Below are 25749 nucleotides of genomic sequence, written 5' to 3'. Positions count from 1 at the left end.
ACTTCCTGTTTACGTTCCGTAACTGACGTCACACTAATACCGACCAGAGAAGAGTGTTTGGAAAGCGAAAGCTCAAATAACTTCACTGAAAACTTCAACCGCGCTCCCGTACGGACCGGAACCGAATTTCCTGCCTGTCAGCTGTGGGCTGAACCTCCGGGAAGGACAGGGAAAGCTCAGTTCACAGTATTATAGCCGCGTTTTCGCTCAGAAGACATTAGCTAGGCGAAGATCTCCTGCTGCTGCTGTGCTAGCTCCTGAGGACCTAGCTGCAGGAATTTTAGTTTTTTTTTTGAAAAGCCAACATGGAGAACAAATACAACCTGAAGAGCCCCGGTAAGTGTTGGTCCTTTGAACAATGTTCGGCACAAACTGACCTGTTTCCTCCACATTGAATTTGAAACCGAGCAGACGTCCACGATCTATGAGAACATAACCGTTAACGCTGGCAGAGTGAGTCAAACGAGCTTTTTACAGACAGACAGTTTGGTACGAGCATTGATGTAGAAAATCTAAACTTTGTTATTTTTTACGTCATAAACGTTTTATTGTTTTCCTGCTGGCGGACTCAACTTGTCTGATTGATGGTTAATGTTTACAAAATGTAGAAAATAGCACACATCCATTTCCTGACAAATGTGAGGCTTTTTAAAATGTCTTTTATTTTTGGCTTTTCATCTGTTTCCTCAGCTTCTGCACATTCAGTCATGTGCTCCTCTGGATCACTAAAAGAAATGATTAAGGAGAGTTCTCTAACCTAATTTACTGATTAGCTTTAAACAAACAAAAAGGAAATTATAATAATAATAATTTTAGGATAAACATGTCTGGATTTGAATAAACAAATGTGACAATGACACAACTGCACGTCTGTTCCACAAACCATACTGATAATTGACTTTAATATATTATTTCACTATTATAAATCCATGTTATTGATTATAGTTACAGCTGATTAAATGAATTTAGATGAAGTAACTCATGTGTTCATTGAAGCTGACGGTAGAAATGTGAAGGTGAGATCAGTTGTTTCACCTCAGCAGCTCTAATCAAATGTCCTTGCTCCTGTGGGAGTTGATGTTTCCATCTGGCCTTCAGGCAACGAGCGGGACGACAAACACTGGCAGTACGTGGCGTTTGTTCAGTGTCTCTGGAAATCCCTTTCGGTTGCACTCAGGAAGCCCTGATAGTGTCTGGTTGCAGCTGTGTGTTAAGGCCTACATGGTGCTGGTTTCACAGCTTCTGCATCAGGATAGGGAAACTCACATAATTAAAATAGTACACCAAGAATAATTGTAAAGCAGATGAAGAAATATTGTTCCCAGGGTGTTATTAGTTACCTAAGGAAACTAAGGTGAACTATTCCCCAAAGTTCAATTGACTTTTTTAAGGAAATTATGTTGAATACTCTACGAATAAATGTACTTAATTTTTTGTCCATTAACAAATTTTAGCATTAATTCAATGCTTTATTGGAAAAATGAAATATGAACCCAATTCCCATTTCTGGTCTTTTATATACTAAAGGGCTTTATATATGTTGTGAAGGCTCAGCCCATTATTGATGACATCACAGGAAGTGATGTGGAGTTTCTTTCTTCTTCTATGGTTTTCTGGGTTTTTGTTTTTACGTGTGCTCTGGAGCAGCTCAGCAGAGACAGACTCTAGTTGCCCTACAACCCTGTCTTGCATCTTCAGTTCATTCCAGTTGCTGTATTTTTCAATTTTGAGTAACTGAGAAAACGTAAGAGTTTAAATCATTACTCATTTTATTCATGCAGTTATTTCCTCGGCCACGTTTTCTATGAGGTTTTCAGATTTAATTATATTTTACATATTATAAGGAGTTAATTTTTGACCCACTGAGTCAGTTTTCCTTGTTTTATGTAATTTACTTTATCTACAGCAGGCCAGTTTGTGTTATTTATGTAGTGGTGAGAGGAGTCTTTTGTTGTTTGCAGAGGGACTTGGATAAATCAGCAATAGAATAAATTCAGAGCATCTGCCAAGTGGAGTCACATCTCCATGTGTCCTGACCGACACCCCATCTTGTTTATGTTTAAACTCCTACCGCGAATCAGTGATACAATCCTCCATCCTCACAGTCCTCCATAACAATATAATTATGAAAACATTTATTAAAAAATGGCATTTCTTCATTTGTTTTCAGTGTTCCCTTCTCTATTGCGGGGGATATGTTCCATAAATTACCTGCGATTGGTGAAATCTACGAAGTAGGATTACAGATGTTTTAAGGCTTTAAAACTCCTCACGATACACTTTCTACACTTTTCTTAGACACACATGAACATTCTCACACTTTTCTCTATTGTTTGATTTCAAACCTTCATTAAAAACCAACTCTAGTATTATAGAATAAAAACAAAGATCTAATCCCGATGGAAGATTTTTGTAAATTTGGCACAGTGAAGGCATTCTGTATAGAAAAAAAAATGAAGATAATTGATTGACAAGGGCAACAACCAATCAGGATGTAAGTATGCAAAATTGTACAGAAATTTCTTTGCTTGTACACAAGTTGAACCGCAATATAATAAGGGAACACTATTTTTCTTCTCTCCCTCCATCCAACCCTCTACTCACTCATTACAACAATCGTATTGTCCTCTTTGTCTACATCCATGAACTTCTTTGGTCTTCCTCTTTCCTGCTACATCTAACAGCATTTCAGCATCCTTTTTCCAACATCATCACTGTTTCTCCTCTAAAAGTGTCCAAACCATCTCCATCTGCTTCCCTGCATTTATCATCTATCATGATCTGTTCCTCTGATGGATTCATTCCTGATCCATTCTGGTATCTCCCAAAGAGAACCGCAACATCTTCACCTCTGCTACTTCCATCTTTGCTTCCTGTCTCTGCAACAAAGTCTCTAAACCAGGGGTCAGCAACATTTATGTCATGAAATACCAATTTGAAAAGTTCTCTTTAACAACTGTGCCGTCGCAATTTCATGTAAATTCATTCTGTGATGGGGCTTTTATTGCATGATTATAGTTATATACATTTTCCTCAATTAGACAGAATCGATATTCCCTTTTTCAACCCAGTAAATGGACTGGTGATCATCTGTAGTATTCATTTTAAAACTTCATTTTTGACATTTGGCAGAACAGACAAAAAAGTCTGGGTTTAATCTGACTCTGCTTGGCTTTTATTCAACAAACTGAACTTATAACTTCATAAATGTCAGCCGCTGCAACGCCAAAAATATGATAAACAAAAGAAAGGAGCTGTGCAGCTATAACCGTGTGCAGCAGCTCGTGGATCAGCTTTGCGCTTTTCCCCCATTTCATCCACAGACACTCGTGACAGTTTCCAACACTGGGTTAAAATTGCCACACTTTCATTTCACTGTGGCAAACGTGTTTTTTTTTTTTTTTTTCTACGGTGCGCATCTCTCACCAGTCTTCTACACCAGCGGTCCCCAACATTTTCAACGCCACAGACCGGTATGAGGTCAGACAAAGTTTTCACGGATCGGTTCTTAAGATGTAGCGGATGATTATAAAAGCAACGCTTGGATGAAGGAGGAACAGAGATGTGACAAGGCGGACAATGAGCTTTTATTTTGACACACTAAACATTGTACATCTTACAGGTGTCATCATCCTCTCCCCTTCCCACACTCATGGTGCAAAAAAGAAGTACTGTCTACTGAATGTAGCTTTCTTTGTTTTGGTAGTTGAAGGCTCCTCTTCTGTCTCCTGGCTGGTTGTTTTCCCCTTAGCAGAGAAACTTTCCAAAGACGTTCGTTTTTTACTCATTTTGCTTTTATTTTAGCGGTAACCTATCACGTGACCGAGAACAGCGCCTTGGCCTGCGTCAAGAGTGACAGACGGATGGAACAGAGAATCGGGCAACCGGGGGTTGGGGTCCGCTGGTCTACACCTTTCCGTTCATTCTTGAGGACACTCTTTAGTCAAACACCCCACCCGAAATCTCACTCCACTCATTCCAACCTGCTTACACACTCCTCTTCACCCCTTATCAACACGCTGTTGTTCTGGACTGTAAGAACTTCAAAGTCCTCCACCTTCTCCACCTCTGCTCCCTGAAACCTCACTCTTCCTCTTCAGTTCCTCTCATTTGCACACAGATACTTCATACATTTTTGGAGCAAACTCCACCTTCACATATTTTTAGATGATTAAAAATACATATTTTTCAAAAATTCCAAACAGTTTCTTCATGATAGAATTATCCACGTTAATTCACATGTATGTATGATTTAATGAAGTAAATTTGACTCAAGAAAAATCTTTAAAAAAAAGCCTTGAATGGATCAGGATCACTGTTGATGTAGAACTGCTTGAAAATATATTTGCACATGGTTGAAGCTCAAGAGATTTCTGTCAACCTTAAGGTTTCCGTTTGACTTCAAAGTGAGACAGGAAGATGAAACATTGATGCTGGCGTGTCAGAAGAGTTTTCTAGCTGGATGGTTGTGTCGCAATGTGAGGGAATAAAAAAAAGGGCTTCAGACCTTCAAGCTTTCATGATTAAAGCAGAAAAACAGCAGAGGTCACTGCTGAATAGCAAACGGAACGCCCTCTGCTCCATGCATCCTGTTGACACCGTTCTCGTGGGTTCTGGGTGTTCTTGGTCCAAATCAGCAGTTCTTTGGCCTCTTTTTGTGTGTGTGATGAGGTGAACAAACCCCAGAGGTTATTCTTCTTTCACCTTCAGAGGAGGACGGTTCAAAGTGGACAGATTCCCAACACACACACACCCACACACACTACTCTCCCGCTATTACACAATAGTATCTGCTCCAATCTGTGGACCTGCTGTGAATCATTCCCTGTGGCAGACACTCAGAATGTGTTACGTAAGATGATTTGGTGTTTTGGGATTATGACCCCATCGCCTAGGGTTGGTCACCTGACCTCTGCGACTCAGCACAAGCTGCAGCAGGCAGGCGTGTGTGTTTGTGTTTGTGTGTGCGTGTGAGGTGGAGGTTGCTTTTCCTCGACCTCTTTGAGCTCATTTCAGTAAAGAGGGAGCTTCAAGTAAACGCTGCAGCTCGCTGCATCCATGCGAGATGGACGTGTTCACAAAGAAACCAATGGAGAGACTGTTTTTATGTGTCTGATGATGGCATGACTAAATCCTAAAGAAACTGGATTTAATCAGCGAAAGTCCATCCAAATATGGAGGTTTGAAGGACATATGTTGCAGAATTCTCAGACTGTAAAATCACACAATATTTTGATACAGGCAGAAACAAAACCATATTACTGTTAAGTAAAAATGTTCAAAGTTAGATCCTTTAATTCTCATTCTACAACAACATTTAAAAGTGCTCTTTGATCAGTGTATCATTCTTTTAAGACCCACTCCATGGTCTTGTTCTGATGATGGGCTATTTAAAGAAAATGAAGCTTAAAATTGCATTTTTGAGGTTTTTGTATTTTTTTAAATTGTGATGAATCAATAGCAAAAAAAAAATGCTGTTAAAAGAAAAAGAGCTTATTTGTGACGTTAATATATGCTGGGCAGGCCACAAGCTCTGTACTTTACTCCCTTCTTGTGGACTTCTTGTGGGCTGTACGGCTGGATAGATCTGATATTGATCACTTGGGAACGCTTTTACAAAAGATTAAGACATGATTGACGTTTACAGATAAATCAATTGGTTAATCAAATTCTGTCATACATTTTGTGGCGACGCTGAGCGCACTTCCATATGTGTCCAGGATTGCCTGGTTTCTTTTCCTTCCTGGGGGGGGGGCTCTGGGTGCATCTCTACTTCCAGCTCATCACTGCAAAATTTAGCGCTCACTTTGAATCAGTGTTGGTAAAAAGTTCCGCTCTGAGCAGCTGAGGTTTTACGGAAATCCGCTTGGGACTCTTTTAAACAAATGAGCGCAGAGGCGATGACATCAGCACCCGTGGTTATGACTCATGACCTCCTGTTAGGGGTGATGGGCCGTTTAACCCCGAGCGCCGTCCTCTGCAGACTCTAATGAGGACTGATTGGCTGGCGCGGCTGAGTCATCGTAACATGGAGAGGGTGTCCTCGCATCTCTATCCAGGCTGTCAGCCCCCACCCCTCCTGAACAACCCCCACGACCGGCTGGACTTGTGAACCATCTCAGTGTGAAGAGGAGCCGCTTTTTAAGATGAAGGCAGCAGGCGTCAGTGAGCTGCAGGCGGAGACCAACAAAAGCCCTCAAATGGGAGAAGCCATCTATGTCTTTACGTTAAGACGGGCAGCAGAAGACGGTCATTTCCTTTCTCACAAATACTTACATCTTTTTACAAACTGTGAACCACTGAGTTTGTGCAGGAACAGTAAAATGAGAGAACCGTAGCAGAAAAGCTACGGTTCACAGACAAAACGGAGAGAATAAAATCTGAATTGATTGTATTGATGTCATCAAAAATACATTTGACAGTTTTCATCTTTGTTAAGGTTTAAAACCCAACGTTTGGTGTGAAGACACAGGTCAGTTCCACAAATCACCACCGGCATAACTCCTCTGTAAACACCAGAGTTTTTGAAACTCGATGAGTTAAAGACGTCAAAGAAGCAGAACGAGTTGAAGTTATAGGCTTCAAAACAAAAACAAGAGGATGTTGGAATGAAGAGTGGAATCGGTTCAGTTTGAAATTAAAGAAGCTGCTGGTTTCCAGTATTAGTCAGACCATCATGCGATGTTTCAGGCCGGACTCGTTTAGTCTGTGCCGTGTGCAGCATCAGTTATCTTCAGCCATGACTAAAAAGGAGCGTTAGAAGGAAACCAGTTGAAAAGGCTTTATGCTGCTGTGGTTTAGTAGCAGTAAACCTCCTTCCATCAGCAAGGGCATCGAAGATTAAACCTGGCTGGGTCTTTTAGCACAACAACGATCCCAAACACACTGCCTGGGTAAGGAAGGAGTGGCTTCATAAGAAGCATTTCGAGGTCCTGGAGTGACCTAACCAGTCTCCAGATCTCAACCCCAAAGACAATCGTTGGAGGGAGATGAAGGTCTGTGTTGCCCAGCAAAACATCACTGCTCTAGAGGAGATCTGCATGGAGGAATGGGCCAAATACTATCACCAGTTTGAGAAGACCTTTTGAAGACTTACAGAAAACGTTTGACTGCTGTCATTGACAACAAAGGGCATATAAAAAAGTTTTGAGTTGAACTTTTGTTAAAGACCAAATACTTATTTTCCACACAGAAATTCTTAAAAAATCAGACAATGTAATTTTCTTTCTTCTCATTTTGTCTCTCAAAGTTGAGGAATGATGAAAGTTACAGGCCTCTCTCATCTTTCTCAGTGGGAGAACTTACACAATTGATGGACACAGGTTTTTCTAGTTTTGGCTTAAAAACGGCACAATCATAAGAAAAGACCACTGGGGACACTTTTACAACAAGATGATTGGAGTGGGACTTTAAAAATCTCTCTATGATTTCAAAAGTTTTGAGCTTGTTGAGCTCATGTTTGCTCTCTGTGAAGGCTGTCAACCTTAAAGCAAACCCAATTAAAGTTTCAGTTTATAGGTTATAATTGGTTTTAAAAACAGGAAAATGGTTTATTGAAGTGCAAATGAAAACAAAGGGTCTTGATGTTTCCACTTCTTCTACCTCCCTAAAATGACATTTACAGTTCAGATTGTTACAGCAGGCATGTTGATGTGCTTCATCTGTCCAGATAACCCTCAGAATTGCTCTGGGGAAGGCTAAATGGATTTGATAACATTTTGGTCCCTTCATGAATAAAACCTGTTATCTCAGTTCTACTTTGTTGGCACTTTGGTGAACTTTTCTGCTTCCCGTGTCTGTTTCTCTTGAGCAGCAGTGAAGAGGCTGATGAAGGAGGCGGCCGAGCTGAGGGACCCCACAGAGCACTACCACGCCCAACCTCTGGACGTGAGTTCACCTCATCACAAACTTCACCTGGACGTGGGCCATGAAAGCATAGAAACTTTGGGGATTCAACATTTGCAAAAGATTCCAATATTCTTTATGATCACATTTGTAAAGGGTTATGGTGAAACAAATGAATTCAGTAACAGAGAAAAGTTCAAATAAAAAGTCATGTAGCAAAAACAATTGTAACAGGAGGAATTTTATTTCTTTTAAAAAGGAAAATGTCAGTAATAAAAACTTTTTTCCTATTATGTTAATCAGTTTGAACAGTTTTTGCTGGTTAAGTTCTTCCAAAGTCTCCCTTTCAGCATTAGAACCACTCCAGTATTTTTTATTGAGCCCTCCCATCCCTAATGTTGTAGTTCCACCAGAAACCACTGGTGGCAGGTTGCAGATTGAAACAATTTCCTATTTACTGGATCCAAATGGGGTTTTGCACCAAAGTAAACATATTTAATGTCAGGTTACAGTATTTCCTCTGTATTCTTGGAGGTTTAGGGACCAGACGCTCGCGAATATGGAGAACGGCCCTCCACCCGCGACCGAAGAATGTTCGTCACCAATCCTTACTCATCAGAAACACTTCTACAAAAACATTTATGATGCTCTGTAAAACATTTGTAAAAGAACATTGGAATATTGCTCAACATAACGTTTTTTTTCTAATTCAGAGCTATAGACTGTACCGTAGCGTGCTTTATAACACACATTAGGAAATTAAGAATGTAATCCATTACTTTGACATTGTAGTTATACCTGGATGTTATGAGTTTATTTTTTTATATTTTGCAACATAGTTACTTTATTTTTACTCTAAAATAGGGCTGCACGATACGAGGAAAACTCCACATTGCAATGACGATAAAACTTGGTCTACATGGACGAATAGCAAAAAAATAAAATACATAATTTCCAGTTCACTGCAACGGTTTAAACTACTTAAGAGTCAACATATGTTAAATCATATTATTACCTTAGTCTACTTAGGAGACGAAAATATAACAAACGAGCTCTATCCGATTGGTCAGCAACGTGAAGATGTCCATCCTATTGGTGCAGAAAAGGATTAATTTGATTTGTTAAATGTTTCAAGCTGCCATAAGTGTGCAGTCCTACTCTAAAACCATACATGTTTCGCTTTAGTAAGGGTCAGGTTCTTACTTTTCAGCTGCGCTGCAGCTTTGTGTGACAGTAAAGAGTGGAAGGTTCAAAGCCACAGGGAGACGATTCAGAGCTTATCTGAAATATGGACAGAAATACAAAGACATAAATATAGAAAACCAAAAATAAAGCCTACCAGTATTTGTGCATTTTCTTCCATGGTGAGTTTGTGATGCTGGAGCAGCTGCTCATAGACGCAGCAGCATCCTGTCACTGCGAGGCGCCGCTGCCTTTGCCGTCACATCACTGAAATCTTTTCTGCCGCTCGCATTCACAAATCACAATCCCTCTGTCTGCAGGATAACTTGTTTGAATGGCACTTTTCTGTTCGCGGGCCCCCGGATTCAGACTTTGATGGGGGGGTCTACCACGGCAGGATCATCCTCCCCCCAGAGTATCCCATGAAGCCCCCCAGCATCATCCTCCTTACAGTATGGCCGCCTTTCTCCCTCATTTGTGCTGCTTGATCATTTTTAGTTTTGCTGCTTTTAGTCAAGTATTTTGAACCACTTTGCTTGCCGTAACCTTTGATGTCTCAGTCATTCCCCTTTGCTGAAACCATCACCACCAGCTGTTCTGTCTTCTTCCTCCTTGCAGCCAAATGGAAGATTTGAAGTTGGAAAGAAGATTTGTCTGAGCATCTCTGGCCATCATCCTGAGACATGGCAGCCTTCATGGAGCAGTAAGTAACAGTCTAAAAACAAACTGTCTGGTTTAATTTTTACGATGCTGGAAGTAAGACTTGGATAAAAACTCTATAAAAAGGTAAGACGTGGGTTTTTGTTTGGGTCCAGTATTGGGAGACCACAGTAGAAACTGTAAAGATTCACTTAAGATAAAAAAAAATCATATTAATCTGACAATATGATTAAGACAAACACTTTTTTGAACACATTTTATCATCTGAATTTAGTGAAAACTATGAACACGTTGGTTTCATGTTAAATGAATCTAAACAGGGTGTCCATACAACAAGAAAAAGCAAAGCATTAAAGGAAAGAAAAAGGTGAAAAACTTCCATTTATCTTTAATGTAGATTTTGTGAGTTTGGTTTTTTTGAATTGACTGACAAAAACTATGAGATGAACTTTTGGATTTAGTTACAGAAAAGAAATAGTCAGTTGGTGGAAAATGATCATTCATGCGTCTGAAATTCTGCTGAATAGACTTCATGAACGGCAGGAACCTCACACACTTGTACATCAGTCTCTGGGCTGGATGGGAACACCACTTCACTCTGAACTGCACTCCTCAGGTGGTGTCCATTTCTGGGCTTGTATCTGATCGAGGGGGGTTGAGTCCAAGAAAAACCACATTTGATGGGGTTTTGCAGGCTTGACTCTGACCTCCAGAGTAGATTTTCCCTAACTTTCAATGAAGACTTTTAGGCTGTTCTTAGAGCTTTAGACCAGTGAAGCACTCAGTTTTGACTTTTCCTGTGAAGAATTTACTCAGTACTTAGATTGGTGTACCCACTCTGAGAATCATGGGTGTTTTCATCCACCAGAAGTTGGTTCTGCACTGATCATAGATGCAAATGCTTTTGCAACCGCACAGATGCCTGATGGGAGCTTCTGTGCTTGGATGGTTTAAACCCAGGCTGGATTCTTTTCGTTCGTATTCTCTCCTCGTGCAGGGGTGGGTTTTCTCCAGACATTTCAGCTTCCTCCCCCCCAGTCAAAAACTTCATAGGTGAACTGGTGACTTTAAAGTCCCTCTCAAATCATCTTGTCATTCATTGTTAAAGTGTTCCTAGTGGTCTTCTAGGGTGTATTCAGACTGGACACACATGGTCCGCTTAAGTGAACCAGGGTTTGTTTTCCCTGATAATCTGGAACAAATGTTTAGTCTGAATTCACCCAAGTGGACCCTGGTCCAGGACCACAAACCGCTCTCAGACCCATCTTTGGTCTCGGTACATTTCCAATTGGACTGAGCTTCGGTTCGCTCTGAGGTTCCTCGGTCTGAATACAATCCTTCCTTGGAGCGGAGCAACTGAGCCAAAACGGCCACCGTAGCCGAAGTAAAAAGAGTAGAAAATGAATGAATCGATAAGCTGCAGACAAATGTGAAGCATCGATTGTCGTGTTGTCAAACAGAAAAAAAGTCCAACTGTTTATTTGTTAAAACGTTTATTTTAACACAGCTGGAAACGCTTCTTACATGCTTTTCTGTGTCTCATTACGCGGCACGCACTGCTCTGACGTCACCCTCAAAGCTATCATGCAGTTCCTTTACAGAATTCTCTTCAAAACAATGTCAGAACACCACAACAATGAGACACAGCAACTCATTGAAATGTGATTGGATGAATTCAGGTTCATTAAAACAACTTTTAACGTGACACACATTGTTTCTCCCTGTTTTCCTGATAATCTATATGTTAGAAACAGCTATCAGCGTACCTTCATACCTGACGTCTCCTCATCACTGCAGTTGCTAGTATCCTCTGAGTTAAAGCTCACACGGCACGTCTCCAAGCCAGTAACAGCCTTGCAGCAAAGTAAAGTGTTGTTCCCAACGTTCAAAACTGGTAATCCAAATATAAAGTTTTAATAAGTTAACTGTCTTGATAAGAACATCAGTTTTCTGCTTGTTGTTTGGACCCGCCCCCGTAGTTCCTGGCCAATGACTGAAGAGATCTTTAGTCACTTCGTTTTAATACAAGCTTTGGTCCGTAACAGAAAGGTCCGCTTGATGCGGGTCTGAATACAGACCAAATGCGAGGTTCAAGACTGGATCCGGAAGAAATTAAGCAGGCGGGATCCAGAACAAATATTTTTTTTTTAATCTAAACACACCTTAAGTTATGATTATAATGTTTTTTAGGAAAAATCATAAACCTCGGTTGTTATCTAGGACATAGTTTCCGCTGAGCAGTGGGAGTTCATTAGAAATTCAATTCAATTCTGAGTTGTGGCGGGACTGTATTTTCTTCCAGGGACTGACAAGGAAGTAGCCCTGCGTTCATTTCCCATTAGCCATTAGTTTACACTATCTCCTGTGTCTGGGTGTCCCTCTGAACAAATGTCCAAACCAACTGGGCTGGCTCCTCTCAATGTATGAAGAAGTAGCAGCTCCACTCTAAGAACGTCCTGCATGGCGGAACTTACTTTTCTAGGTTTTTGCCATGGCCCCCTTGGTTTCCCTTTATAGATACACCCTTGAACAGTCATAACTCCACTTCAAGCATGAAAATACTGCTTCCAGCATCAGTGTGGTTCCGTTTTTAGTTGTGAAAGTTCATAAAGTTGTTAGTGTTTCTGTTAAAATTATGTCGGTAAATTCCTACAGAAATGTGGAAATCAAATATGGCACAAAACTCTTATTTGTTCAGTTATTTTCCATAGTTTTTTGACTTCCAGAAAGACAGGCGTTGCTACAAGCTGCACTGATGCTTTGATGTGAAATCCTTCTACAGGAAATATTGACACGTTTAGTCGTTGGTTGTGTTTTTCAGAAAATCAACTGTTGCTCGATTGAATTAGTTATTCTCAAGAATCCAGTCCTGAAAGAGTCAAAACTGATGGATTATTTGCACCAAGAACTCAATTTTGTTTTCCAATGACATTCTGTACTTTTTCTGAGTTCTGCTTTCATGTTACGTCTCAGCATGGGACTGGAATCAAAGCGAGCTCAGTGGGAGACGGTGCATCTTCCTCAAAGCAGTTTTCCTCTCTGGCTCGCTCGTCATCGCTCAAAACAGGTTTAAATCAATAACAGAAGCAAATCAAAGACAAAGGTTGCTTCAAACCTCTTCTCACCAACACAACAGCGGTCACATGGTTGGCCGTGCCTCAGAGATTTGCTTTTCCCTGCTGGGTTCTTTGTGCGCTGCGCTCCAGTCGTGTCTGATCTCGTTTGGAGTGACCACGGGAGGCACGACGTGCAATTACTGCACTGGCAGGCCGGCCGTGCCAATTCCCGGGTTACGATCACCCCTGTGGGCTGCCGCTTGCTGCACGTTTCGCCTGCATGTTTAATGAAAAGTGCTTAACTAGTTTAAGCATTCTCTCTGATGTCAGATTTACTCTTTTATGTCCGACACGTTTCCGAGTTTTTAGCTTTGTTTACTCAGAAACGCATGCTTTCCTCAAAGTGCTTTTGCTTGGCTCTGACTTTCATATCAGCTTGAACGGAGCAGAGTTTTCGTCATTAATTCTTGCAACTTTTCAAAGTAAGTGCTCCAAAGATTAAGACCAGAAAAGATCATTTTTTATTCATTCACACTTCATCTTCTGCTTTTGCTGCACGATTCCTATAACTGTTTACTGGTCTTTAAAAATTCCAATCATTGAATTCCCGTAATCTGGAAAGGTTGGGACATTCTTTCAGTTCGAAAAGAATTCTCAAATAAAAAGAAACAATATTTTATTTACGTGCTTATGAAGGAAAATTGTTGCAAAACCTGAACAATTCTTCTGCTGTGATTAGCTTCACTTTAACAAAAGTTCCTCAGCATCAGATTGTAAGTGCTCTGTAAATGTCACCATCTGCAGAAGGTCAAGAAACTTGGGGAAACTGGAGAAATCTCTGCATGAGAGGAAAAAACATAAATACCTTAAATGAACACCTGTGCTCTTCAAGACCTTTAGATGACACAATATCACATCCTAGTAAAATGGTGTAGATGATGCTATGGAGAAACATCTGTGGATAAACTTGATTCTTGTCTCCAGATGAAACTTTCATGTAAAAAAAGAATAAATAAAGAATCTATTCATGAAAGTAGTCCTAAGGAATCATTGATCTATTGACTGAGACACATTTGAAATGGACTTTGTCAAAGTGGGACAGCAGTCGGACGAGTTCAAATATCCCAGTTGTTGGTAAGTATGGACGCCATATCCCAAAGGTTAAGGAAGAAACAAATGTTTTCTTAGCGTTCATTTCAAAGCAGTATGGACAGCGTCATGCTTGGCCTGCCTAAAGTCCAGGTCTTTCTCCAACAAAGAACATTTGAAGTATGATTTTTTTCATTTAAAAAAACAACTTGCGTCAGACGATCACAGATAAAGGTAAAATGAGCCAAAACAGGAGAAACAAACCTGGATTCTGTCATGTCTTCTCTGCTTCATTCCTTTGTTTAAGCAAAATCTGTAGCTTCCAAACAGTGGTGAGACCAAGTCATTGTTGTGGAAGTCACAAGTCTCAGGTCTCTGTTCTCAAGTTCTGAGTCAAAGCAGGCAAGTCATTAGTCGAGTTCAAGTCCTGCAAGTTAATATTTCAACAATAATTTTCTTTCAACAGCAGAGTAATTACACTCACTGGCCACATCATTAGGCACACCTGTTCAGCTGCTCGTTAACGCAAATTTCTAATCAGACGATTAGACGATCTGCTGCAGTTTAAACTGAGCATCAGAATGGAGAAGAAAGGGGATTGAAGTGACTTTGAACATGGCATGGTTGTTGGTGCCAGATGGGCTCCCAGAAATTAAAAATATTTCAGAAACTGCTGATCTAGTGGGATTTTCAGGCACAACCATCTCTAGGGTTTAAAGAGAATGCTCTGGGGAATGGGCGGGTTGGTTCCAGCTGATAGAAAGGCAACAGGAACTCAAAGAAACACTGGTTACAACCGAGATCTGCAGAAGAGCCTCTCTTGTTAGTACCAACACGTCCAACATTGAGGCAGATAGACTACAGCAGCAGAAGACCACACGGGCTGTCACACCTGTTGGCTAAGAACAAAAAACTCAGGCCACAATTCACACAGACTCACTAAAAATAGAAGATTGGAAAAACCTTGTCTGGTCTGATGAGTCTCCATTTCTGCTGCCACATTTGGATGTTAGGCTCAGAATTTGGCATCAACAACATGAAACCATGGATCCATCCTGCCTTGTATCAGCGGTTCAGGCTGGTGGTGGTGGTGTCAGGGTGTGGGAGATATTTTCTTGATTCACTTTGGGACCCTTAGTTCCAATTGAGCATGGTTCCAATGCCACAGCCTACATGCATATTGTTGCTGACCATGTCCATCCCTTTCTGACCACAGTGTACCATCTTCTTATAGCTACTTCCAGCAGGATAAGGCGTCGTGTCATAAAGCTGGTATCACCTCAGACTGGTTTCTTGAACATAACAATGAGTTCACTGGACTCAAATGGCTCCACAGTCACCAGATCTCAACCCTACAGAGAACCTTTGGGATGTGGTGGAACAGGAGATCAGCATCATGTATGTGCGGTCGACAAATCTGCAGCAACTGTGTGATGCTGTCATGTCAGTGTGGACCAAAATCTGTGAGGAATGTTTCCAGAACCTTGTTGAATCCATGCCACCAAGGATTTAGACAGTTCTAAAGGCAAAAGGGTGGTCCAACCCGGTACTAGCAAGGTGTCCCTAATAAAGTGGATATATTTACACCAACCATGTGTGCTTTTAAGAAGTGTATTTGTTTTTTAAAATTGATTTAACTTTGCAGCTTGCAGTTACTTAGCCGAAAAGTTACCATCAGCTTGCAGAACTTATTATTCTTTGTGCAACCTCAAGTGTTGGACTATGTTGGACTTTGTTGAGTCTCTGTCCGCTATCTTTGAACTGCATGTTCTGCAAACAGTTTTTGTTTACAACCTCATCTTTTTTTTTTTTTTACCAGAATGTAGTCTTTTTTGCAAACAGAAACTGGTGCCTTTTTTAACAGATCTTCCATTGGTTGTCTTGCAATTTGATTGGTTGGATGCTGTAGGATCAAAACAACATGGACCCAATTTGATTGGATGTTGTGCTGACAACATGCACACATGGACATGTACATGAAGACAGAGAGAGCGGTCAAAATACTTTCCTGTTGGGGAAAGTTGTAAGACTTTTCAAATCAAAAGGCTGAAGTCGCAAGTTGCTGTTAAAGTCCAAGTTGCAAGTCTTAACATTTTGTTAGGTCGAGTCTAAAGCATTGACCGTATATGAGAACAGAACTGAGTGACCTCTCCCTCCTGGCATTACAACAGGAAGTACCGGCTGATTCCAAGAAGTGACAATCCCATTGACTTCTATAGAGAAATAAACAGCTGTTACTCACTTGTCAGAATAAACATTCTTGCTCTGATACCTTTTTAACAATTTTTTTCATGATTATTCCTCTGTAGTGCAAGTTATTTAAGTTACAAACTGACAAATCAGATTTCTCAAAAGTGTGTGGTCTCACATTGAACATACAAAATGTTTGAAAGTGTAACTTTCAAGTGGAAGGGGGTGTGCGCTTTCAACAAGCTCACTTCAGATTGGCGAGAGTGGTGGCTATAGAAAATGTTGACTCAGAAGGATTCAGACCAATCACTGCTTACTGACCATTTTTGGTTCCAACTTGGCAACATCTGTATTGGGGAAAAAATAGAGGCTGGGTTGACTTCATTCGGTTAGAGCTGGAAGTAAACTATTTTCTATGGATGACACACACTCACTCTGCCCAGTTCTCATACAGTCAAGTAATCAAATTCACAACTTGATCGACTCAAGTCCAAGTCATGTGACTTGGAGTCCACACCTCTACTTCCAAATAATACATTTGTTCTGTAAAATCCTCATTATTGATACTTCTACCAGAGTTGTTCATGTGAGACATGTGCTATGCTTTAAAATTCAGGTATGTATAAAGGTTTTTTCTTTGGTCACGTGATTGCAGTCATCTGCAGTCACATAATACAGGATCTCATAATACTGGAGCTCAGACCAAACACAACCGGCCCACACAAACAGTACACTCCGACCATATTGTGCGGCGCGCCTTGTGCCAGCTGGTGACTTTGTGAGTACAGATGCGTCGTGGATGTCCTCACGAGGGTTTAGAAAACAAAGCATTATGTAACACGGGTAGCAAACATGTGCGGTTCGTTTTGCCCTTCCCTGTCTTACTTGGCTTCTTATATTTCTCCTTTTGTGTTGTTTTTTTTTTTTTCCAGTCCGGACCGCCCTAATAGCAATAATTGGATTCATGCCAACCAAGGGAGAGGGGGCGATAGGATCGCTTGATTATACTCCAGAAGAAAGAAAGGCTCTTGCCAAAAAGTAAGATTGGATTTATCAAGATTTTCTTGTGTTGTGCATGCACTGATACTGACACAAGTGTGGAGAAGTTGTCGTCTGTCGGTCATCATTTTCTCATCCCAAACGAGAAATTGCTGCAATTTTAGTGGCAATGCTGATAACTGCAATTGTGTTGCGCTCCTCCTGCATGTGTTTGTCATCAACACCTGAGTCCTGATGGACGCGTCGCCTCCTAACAAGCAGGGAGGCGTGCGCCCGGCTTCTGCCCCCCGAGTGTCATGAGCGGGCTTGCTGATTTCCATTTCACACCACATAGGAGATGAAAAGAACTCCTTTCTATTATCAGATGAAATGAGGGGTCTTGATCTGCTCACTGTTTCATTAACACATGCAGTCATGCTATTCACACATAGCCACTTATCTCTTTATTAAAAGCATTTCCTCCATAACTAGGTCAGCTCTTATCCTTAATCTAGTTAGAAAGTCTGTTTCATAGGTTTGGATGTCAGCTGGTCTGTGATGTGTGGAACTCAAATGTCAAATATGAACTTAAAGCCAACACAGAAGTACTGGATGTTTTCCTAAAGTAAAACAAAATCCACGGTTAGGATGTGGCTCAATTAGAGCATCATTTTAGGGGGGGGGGGGGGGGGGGGGGGGGGGGGGGGGGCAGTATTTTGTTTGACTGGTAGGTGGACCCAACCAAACCTGTCCCGCCCACTTTGTGTACTTGCAGCAGTTTCTTGAATTGCGTGAACTACAGGCTTCATCTTTGCGGCTCAGAATCCTATAAATGTTATCCGAGATTCTTGGTTCAGTAAACAGCAACACTAACAGTCTTTAGCTCTTATTAACGTTGTTAAAAAAAAAAGGTTAAATTACAGGTACGTATGGAAGCGTGTTGCATTAACAAAATTATGTCCAATTTTTAATGGTCCCCCAGCAGAATTTTGAGGTAACGGTTGCATTCTGAAATCTGACGAGGCAGGAATTTTTCTGTGGGAAACATCCTTGTATTGTAAGTTTCTTACTGTCTAATTTAACAGTGTAACATTGAGGCGCAGACGCAAAAAAATTAAACAATTAAGCAAAACGTTCAATATTTTGTGTGAATTCAACTCAAAAGGTGAAACGACTTTTAAATGCAATCATTGCACATAAATATATTAATTTCATTTTGACTATTAAAGTCTATAGATAGTTAAAAAAAAAAAGTTTAGTGTCAGAAGAAAAAGGATTTTTTTCAACTAAAATGTTAGATTTCTCATAACTATTTTTATTTTTATGTATTTAAAATTTCGTTGGGCCTCCTCTTGCATCAGTTATTGCATGAATTTGTATTCAAAATGGACATTTTACTACCATCTGAGAAGAGGCCTTTGGACGATTGAGCAACAGTTCAGTTCTTTCTCTGCTTAGCCCAGGATTTCTGGTCCAGGTGTGTCTTGACACAAGGACTGGCAGGTTTTGGCTCATGTCTGTAAGTGGGGCTGCTGATACTCTGACTCCGTCTTTCATCCACTTCGTCAAATTCTTGTATGGATTTTGTTTAAAAATCCTCTCCAAATTGCAATTCTCTTTTCTGGAAAGAAGCTAAAACGGCACTCTGTGAACAACCAGCTTGTTGAGAGATGTGTTCGCTTGTCCTCCTTGTGAAGGATCTGGATGGGCCTTCTGGACATCTGTCACTCAGACTGAGAGATGATTTTAGTGCCCAGAAACATGAAACACTTGTAAGCCTAAATCATCAAATTTACAAGAAGTAAAGGCTTTAACTATTTCAGTATGGTTCTGTATCAAATGAGTTTTACTTTATAAAATGACTGACCAAAAAAACCCATAATCATTATGATTTTGAAATGTTCTGTCCCTGTAAGAGCAAAACAAACAAAATAAGAAGAAAGTAGTAGAGAAAATAATTAAATATTCATTATTATTCTTTTTGAATAAACATTTGACACATAGAAACAGTAAAACTGTGTTTTACCGGGTTTTACTGTGAAGCACTTTGTGGTTTTTATCTTGAAAGGTGCTATACAATTAAAGTTTATTATTGTTCTTAACCTGCACTGACAGTCAGACTGCGCTTTGATGCTTCTGGAACCGTCTGCTTTAAAAGATATCTTCACTGGGTTGCAGAAGGCCTTCGACCCTCGACCCCCCCAGGGCTCAACAGTGTTTTTCCACTTCACCAGTGTTGGTACTTTAGTGATGAGCCTGAGGGAGCAGCTATCAGAGGCCGTGTTGATGCTTTAGGTGAACAAATGACCTGGAAGTGAAAGTGGACAGAAACATGGAGACAGCTTTGATTTCTGTCCATAGATGCTGCTCAGAGTTACAGTGTTTCCCTCGTTTATTGCAGGGGTTATGCCCTAAAAATGTCGTAGAATTACAGATGTTTAGGGCTATAAAACTCCCTACACCCTTTCTACATTTTTACCAGACAGACATGAACATTTTCAAACTTTTCTCTCAAATCCTTCAATAGAAAAAAAGTCTAGTCTGGTCCAAACAAAGATCTGATCGTGATGAAGATTTATGTATCTGGCAAACTGAACACATTCTGGTCAGGAGACAGCACAGAGGAGATTGATTGACAGAGTCAAAGTGCGCTGTATAAATAAGACAGATTTGCTTTGCTTTTACAGAGGTGAAAGTCTAAAGCAAACCAAAACTGAAGCGGACTAGACTGTGCCACAGTTACAAAGCGAGTCACAGGGATTCTGTAATGTCCGACCAAGACTGGAATGAAAGCAAGAAGTAGAAAAAGCAGCTAGTCCTTCTTTGCTTTTCTGTGTCTTCATCCTAAAGCCTTCCCAGCACACCGCCGGTCACATGCATGTTTGTTCGTGGGCTGAAGTGTTCAGACAAGCCATTCTGACTGATGTGAATTCATTAGGTCTATTGTTACAGACCATTACAGCCAGTGACATCCACATAGACCTGCTGATGTTTGGTCTGACCCCGCTGTGGGTAAATCTGTGCCGGGAATGTCAAACACAGCTCAGATGGATGCATGAGGAGCAGCAAGTCATGACCGTGTCAATAGACTCGCTTTCCCTGCAGGTGAAGGCATTAATCACAGTAGCAGTATTTGATGATTTGATGGTTTTCCCTCGCCTGACGGGAGAGTTGTGCTGTCCAGTGTCTGCATTGGGTAGAGAAACGGGGAACTGCGGGAGGTAGAGCTCAGTCTGTCCCACTGGTTCTCTGGCAGGTCCCAGGACTTCTGCTGTGAAAGCTGCAGCTGCTCCATGCGCACCGCTCTGCTCCCGCCGACAGCCAACAGCAACCCCAGCGCCGAGGACCACAAGGCCCAGGAGCTGGCTCAGCAGATCAACTTCAAGGTTCAAACGGCCGTAGCTTGAAAGGCAGTTCATCATTTTACGCTCCTCTGCATCCATGTCAATGAAGCAATGACGCACGTTTTCAGGCTGAATCCAGCTCGCCCCCTCAGGCCAGTGCGAGCGGACCTGCAGGCGGCGAGGAGCTGTCGGCACTCCCCCAGCAGGACACGTCCTCACCCGCTGGCCAGGAAGCGGCTGAGACGCCGCAGGCTGAACAGGTGGGTGTCCGGCTGCTGCCGAGGCCGCTCACGGCTGCAGCCTTTATTTTGGAGGACGTAAGAGGTAGAGTTGCCAAAGGCAATTATGTCGTCTGCTTGTCAGCTTTAGTTCCTGACTTTAATCAACCAGTCAGACATCAGCTCCGCCTCCAGCAGCAGATGCAATTTAGAGGTTTGAAGTGAGTTTTTTTTCCCTCATCAGCAGCTCCTCCAGCATGTGTGAGCTGCGTTGCCTAAGAGGATTGATTTTGGTGCCAGATGCTGTTCACACAGAGACTGAAGCAGCAGAGACGAGGGTCAACTTAGATTACTGCTTCTGCGCTTGGATCAACTGAAAAGGCCAGAATGGGAGCAACCATCTGCTGCTGCAGACTGGGTGGCCCACTTTTTACCCACAGAGCTCCTCACCGGTTTTTCCATTAGTTTAGAAATATTAAATATTTGCAACCAACCTTCCACAAAGTGAAACCTCATAGGCCTATGCAAATGTCATCATCCACTGAACAGAGTATCAGCAGGTGACTCAGAGAAATTGAAGACGTCTCTGTGCATCAGGGACAAAGACTATTATTGGATGCCCATCATCAGCAAGGCTGATTCAGTGACATTACTGCAGGGGAGCTGTGGAATTAACACTAAAATGTGCAGAATATCCATCTCCAAATAATTCCTTCAATTGGTCTTAACTTTTTAGTTTCATAATTTAATCATCTTCAGTCTGACGATAGAAGAGCTGATGTTCCAGGACATCTTTACGTCATAGTTTAACTCTCACCACCTAGCTAAAGTGATAATCCTGCCCCTGTTAGCCCTCCAAGTCTCAATGCATTGCCTAAAGCTACATTCACAGCGAATGCGATTTGTGTCAGTGGCGTCCAGTTTTAATGTTATGTCACCTTACAGACGTGATCAGAGGTCCTACAGCGCAATTTGAGCGCTACGCACAGGAATCTGGCCAGCAGGTTTTGCGCGGTGAAACAACACGACACAGCGGCTAATACATTGTTTCACGTTTCGAGTTCAAATTTCGAAACTTTGTCAAAGAATTCCCATCGCATTCATTCCAACCAGGACTCCGCTTTGGCCTGTGTCATGTTCAGTGGGTGGAGTCCAAAACCAACATGGAGGAGAGTCTGATTCTTCTTCTCCTTAACTTTATGATATTTTTCTAATTTGCATCCTCTAATTTTATTCTTATTAGTCTTTTTCGCTCCTGGGTCTAAAGCGGGACAGCAATTCATCAAACTGGGTCACAGAGAGACAATAGAGCTGCTAAAAACGCCGTCATTCAGGCATAGTAGTAGAGGATGACCTCGCCGTACCGGGACAGTCTCTGATCTCTCACCTGCATCCGTTTCCATGTAGGAAAGAGGCTAAAAGTTCTAGGCGGTAGCTCCTCCCACACAGTGTTCATACACCAGCAGGTGTATGAACACATTTTTGGACTGTAAATATTAATCGTATCAATATTTCTCTATGCTATTTGCTCTGCCTGAAAACTCTATTTCAATTAAGCTGCAATACAGTCCAGAAACAAGACTTTTAATAGAATAAATTTTTTTTTACAATAATCAAATTAAATTAAATAAAAGACTAAAAGGCTACTAAAACTCGATCGGGGAAGTTTTACAAGTCTTTAGCTTTTGGGCCTTTTTGTAAACTAGAAGTTATACATTCTAGCAACAAAATAAGTGTAATAACTAGTGTCCAATAGGGGGCAGTAGTTAGTGCAGCGGAAAACAGCGGAAAAAACATCAAAGACTGTTAGTTATGGAAACTGTTTGTGTCTGTTTGTAATTTCTTCTGGATTAAGAAAAGATTTTAGCTAACGTTTCCTGTGCAGAAGAATCGCTAAACATCATGATGTAATTGTTACTCCAGATCATCTCCAACATGATTGGTGGACGTCAGTCACTGCATTCTGTTTGTCCTGTTTTCAGGCAGAGGGACCAGAGGAACCAGAGGAACCCCAGCCCCCTGCCCCTGTGGACTCCATCGATTCTGTCCGGCAGCGCCGCTCCCCGCAGCAGCCCGGCTCGAGAGACAGCATTCAGGTGGCGGCCAGCAGGGTGGCGTCCGTCCCGGCGCCCCGCCAGCCTCTGGACCAAAGCCACGCCGGCTCTGCCGTCCTCATCCTGGTGCTCACACTGGCTCTGGCGGCCCTCATCTTCCGCAGGATCTACCTTGCCAACGAGTACAACTTCAACTACGAGTTGTGACCACGACCCCATCCTCCTCAATTCAGACTCAGAGGTCAGCTGGAGTGGAAGCAGAGCTGAGGCAGCAGCTGACTTTCTGCCCTCGCTGCTCAGCCAACAGGAAACCTCCTCCGGGGGGGGGGGCACTGCACATCACAGCACCTCCTTTTAATCAGTGTGAATTTGAACCCCCCTCCTTAGAACAGGAGGCTTGTTGTTTAGGATTCAGCTCAGCGTCTCCCACTTGTAACTGCGGTGCACCCCGCGGCTGCTTTCGTTCCCATTATTTAATTACAATTGTAATATGTCAGAACATGGAATTATGGGAAATTTCCTCAGACACAGCCAGAGAATCCTCCGAAGGCCACGAGTTAAGCTCCTGTCCAGTTTTAATGGGGCCAACAAACGGCAGAAGCGTTTTCCATCCGTCACCTGGAGTGAACGTGCTGCATTAGTTTTAGTTTCTTTAAGGTGGGGGGGCTCTTTCAGAATAAATGCATTCGTTTTAAATGGTGTGAAGCTTTTAAATCAGCGGGGCGGCTCTTTAATGGAGCGAGCAGCAGCTCTTCCTCACTGCCTGAGCACCGCCTGCCTCTGTGATCGTGTTGGCGTGGAGGGGTGTCCCTGCAGGGGGGGGGGTTCACGCTGCAAACCAGCCAGCAGCAGAGAACTCCCAGATTGTAATTTCTGGACCATTTAATCCGTCATACTTTCAATCTTTAGTGGTGGTTCATCAGCAGCAGCAGTTCTCACTCTTCATTTTTGTTTAAAGGCACCCCGTTGTTCTTTACCCCTTCATAGCGCCCCCCAAAGGCTGACAGGGAGGGTTCAGCTTTCACATTTTCTACATCAGAGTTCCAGGTTGACATGAACGCAGCTCTGAGGTTCCACTTGTGCGGCCTTTGATGCTTCATGCCTGATGGTCGTCTCTGCAACCTGCTGCTGAGCTGCACAGCCTTCAGTCACATTTAGGAAACAGGAAGAAGATAAGGGGCTTTGCTCGTCACTCAGCAGCCGCTCCCATGTTCATCTGCTTTGTCAGACGAAGAACCCTAAAGACAAACGTTTAGTCAAACCCGCCAGGTCAAGACTAAACACAGTAAATCCTTCTTTTCAGACTTTCTTGGAATTCATAATTGGGTCTTATTGTTTAATAAAGTTATTTAAAGTTTTAAATGTGTCTGTTTTCTGTCTATATTTAGCAACCATATATTTATACTCATTTGAACCGCAGTCCCAACTACGTTGGCAGAAAATACAATCTGATTTTTCATCGTAGACACAGTTATTTACAAGAGTGAGATTATGGTTCAAACCTTAAAGTTATTTTCCTAATCGTCGATAAGTAAAGGAAATTCAACAGAGGAAGCTGATGATATCTGCAGAGGAAAAGGATGGAGACTCACATGTTTGTGGAAACATCAAATAAAGGAAACCTGGTTCATCCAAATGCCACAAAGACAAAACTGGAATAAATGCTACATTTGCTAAATGAATTTTATTAATGCTATTAAAAAATATATATATATTTTTAATAATAGGACAAAAAATTAATGACTGTAGTGGAAAAATAGCAAGAGAAAAATGTGTACAATCCCTGAAACTGGCCAAATATTAACCAAAGAAAACCAATAAAAAAGGTAATCAACAAAACTAAAGTTTGTCTTTTTCATAAACAGGCTAATTCTTAGTCTGATTACAGTGCGGCAAAAAGGTATGTAAACACACAAACACACTGTGATTCTCCCACTTAGAAATCATGGAGACGTCTGACATTTTCATTTAAGCTGCATTTCCACTGTGAGAGACATCATCTAGAAAAATAATCTGGAAATCACATTGTATGATTTTTATATAATTTATTTGTATTCAACATTAAGGAATAAAAGCACAATATACATATTTTTTAGTGTTCCAAAGATTTACAATTCATGGTGAAATAGCTGAAGAATGTGTGTGAAGCAGAACAAAAACAAGAGCAAAGCCTCAGCTGGAACACAACATAACAATATGAGCCGAACCTAAATGTTGAGGAGCTTTTGCTTTCATAACTGTGCTGACACTGTAACAAATGCAGCCAAAGCAGCTTTTTCTGCAGATTCCTGGACCATGAAAACTCTTCTTGATTTTATAAGATAACATTTTTGTGGCAAATCCAGTCTTTTAGGGAAAAACCTGAGGTTTTCTGGTACAGGGCTGTGGTTGTCCTCAAAAAGAGTAGGGATTTCGTTTGTTTTGAAAACTTTCATGATAAAAATCTGTTTGCCTGTCTACAACTCACTTTGGTCTACTTCACACAAAAGGACTTATTTTTGCAGATAATCAAAGTTCTTCCATGTTTTCTCTCTCAAACATTTGACTGCAATGGTTGTTCTTTTCTTCTCTGCTCTCATTGACGTCACTTCTTCCTCTCAGCTCAGCACTGTCCATCCTCATTAAAGGGCTTGAATAAAATCCTAAAACAGTGTTTGTGTGTTGGACCGATCCCTCTCATCCACTTGTGATTAACTTGTTGGAATTGTATCTTTTTTCTGCATCAGCTCTGATGGGTTTGCCGGAAATGTTATTTGCGGCGCTGAACAAGGCGGCGGCTGACAGACCTGCAGCTGCATGTGTCTGCTGCAGGTTTTTCTTTGTTTTTTTGGGAAGTGCTTTTTCCATGGACACTGTAATCCTGTTAATTTGACTCCTAGTGTTCTCACCGTTTCCCTCAGCATTAATCTCTTGTTTGGTTTGCATCCTCTGAAGCTGCCTTCAAACAGGCTTCCCCCCCCCCTACTGCTTGTATAAATAGACCTAAGCACTGTCAAGCGTTTACCCTCTTTGATATACTTGCAGCAGGGCTTTATCAGTCTGATGAGACTCGGAGGAACAGGCAGCTGATTTAAATTCATTCTTTACAGCGCCGCGCTGACAGCTTCAAATCGGCAGCATAAGGCTGTTTCAG

At 41.6% G+C, this 25749-nt stretch overlaps 1 protein-coding gene across 1 annotated transcript; it reads left to right on the top strand.

Moving 5' to 3' along the window:
* ube2j1 (ubiquitin-conjugating enzyme E2, J1) lies at positions 1–23978 on the top strand. The gene is made up of 8 exons (XM_004083979.5): positions 1–336; positions 7814–7887; positions 9348–9479; positions 9646–9730; positions 16955–17060; positions 20257–20386; positions 20473–20604; positions 22545–23978. The coding sequence occupies exons 1-8, from the start codon at positions 306–308 to the stop codon at positions 22821–22823; spliced, it is 969 nt and encodes a 322-aa protein (XP_004084027.1). The 5' UTR covers positions 1–305; the 3' UTR covers positions 22824–23978.
* Positions 23979–25749: the final 1771 nt, after the last annotated feature.

Source organism: Oryzias latipes, chromosome 24 (assembly GCF_053564925.1).
Source record: "Oryzias latipes strain Hd-rR chromosome 24, Olatipes_Hd-rR_3.1".
Lineage (NCBI taxonomy): Eukaryota > Metazoa > Chordata > Actinopteri > Beloniformes > Adrianichthyidae > Oryzias > Oryzias latipes.
This window is presented reverse-complemented; position numbering and strand designations above follow the sequence as displayed.

Coding starts and splice junctions, on each gene's coding strand:
- ube2j1 (XM_004083979.5), top strand. CDS start 306: ATGGAGAACAAATACAACCTGAAGAGCCCCG. Junction 337..7,813: donor ATACAACCTGAAGAGCCCCG/GTAAGTGTTGGT, acceptor TCTCTTGAGCAG/CAGTGAAGAGGCTGATGAAG. Junction 9,480..9,645: donor CCAGCATCATCCTCCTTACA/GTATGGCCGCCT, acceptor TCCTCCTTGCAG/CCAAATGGAAGATTTGAAGT.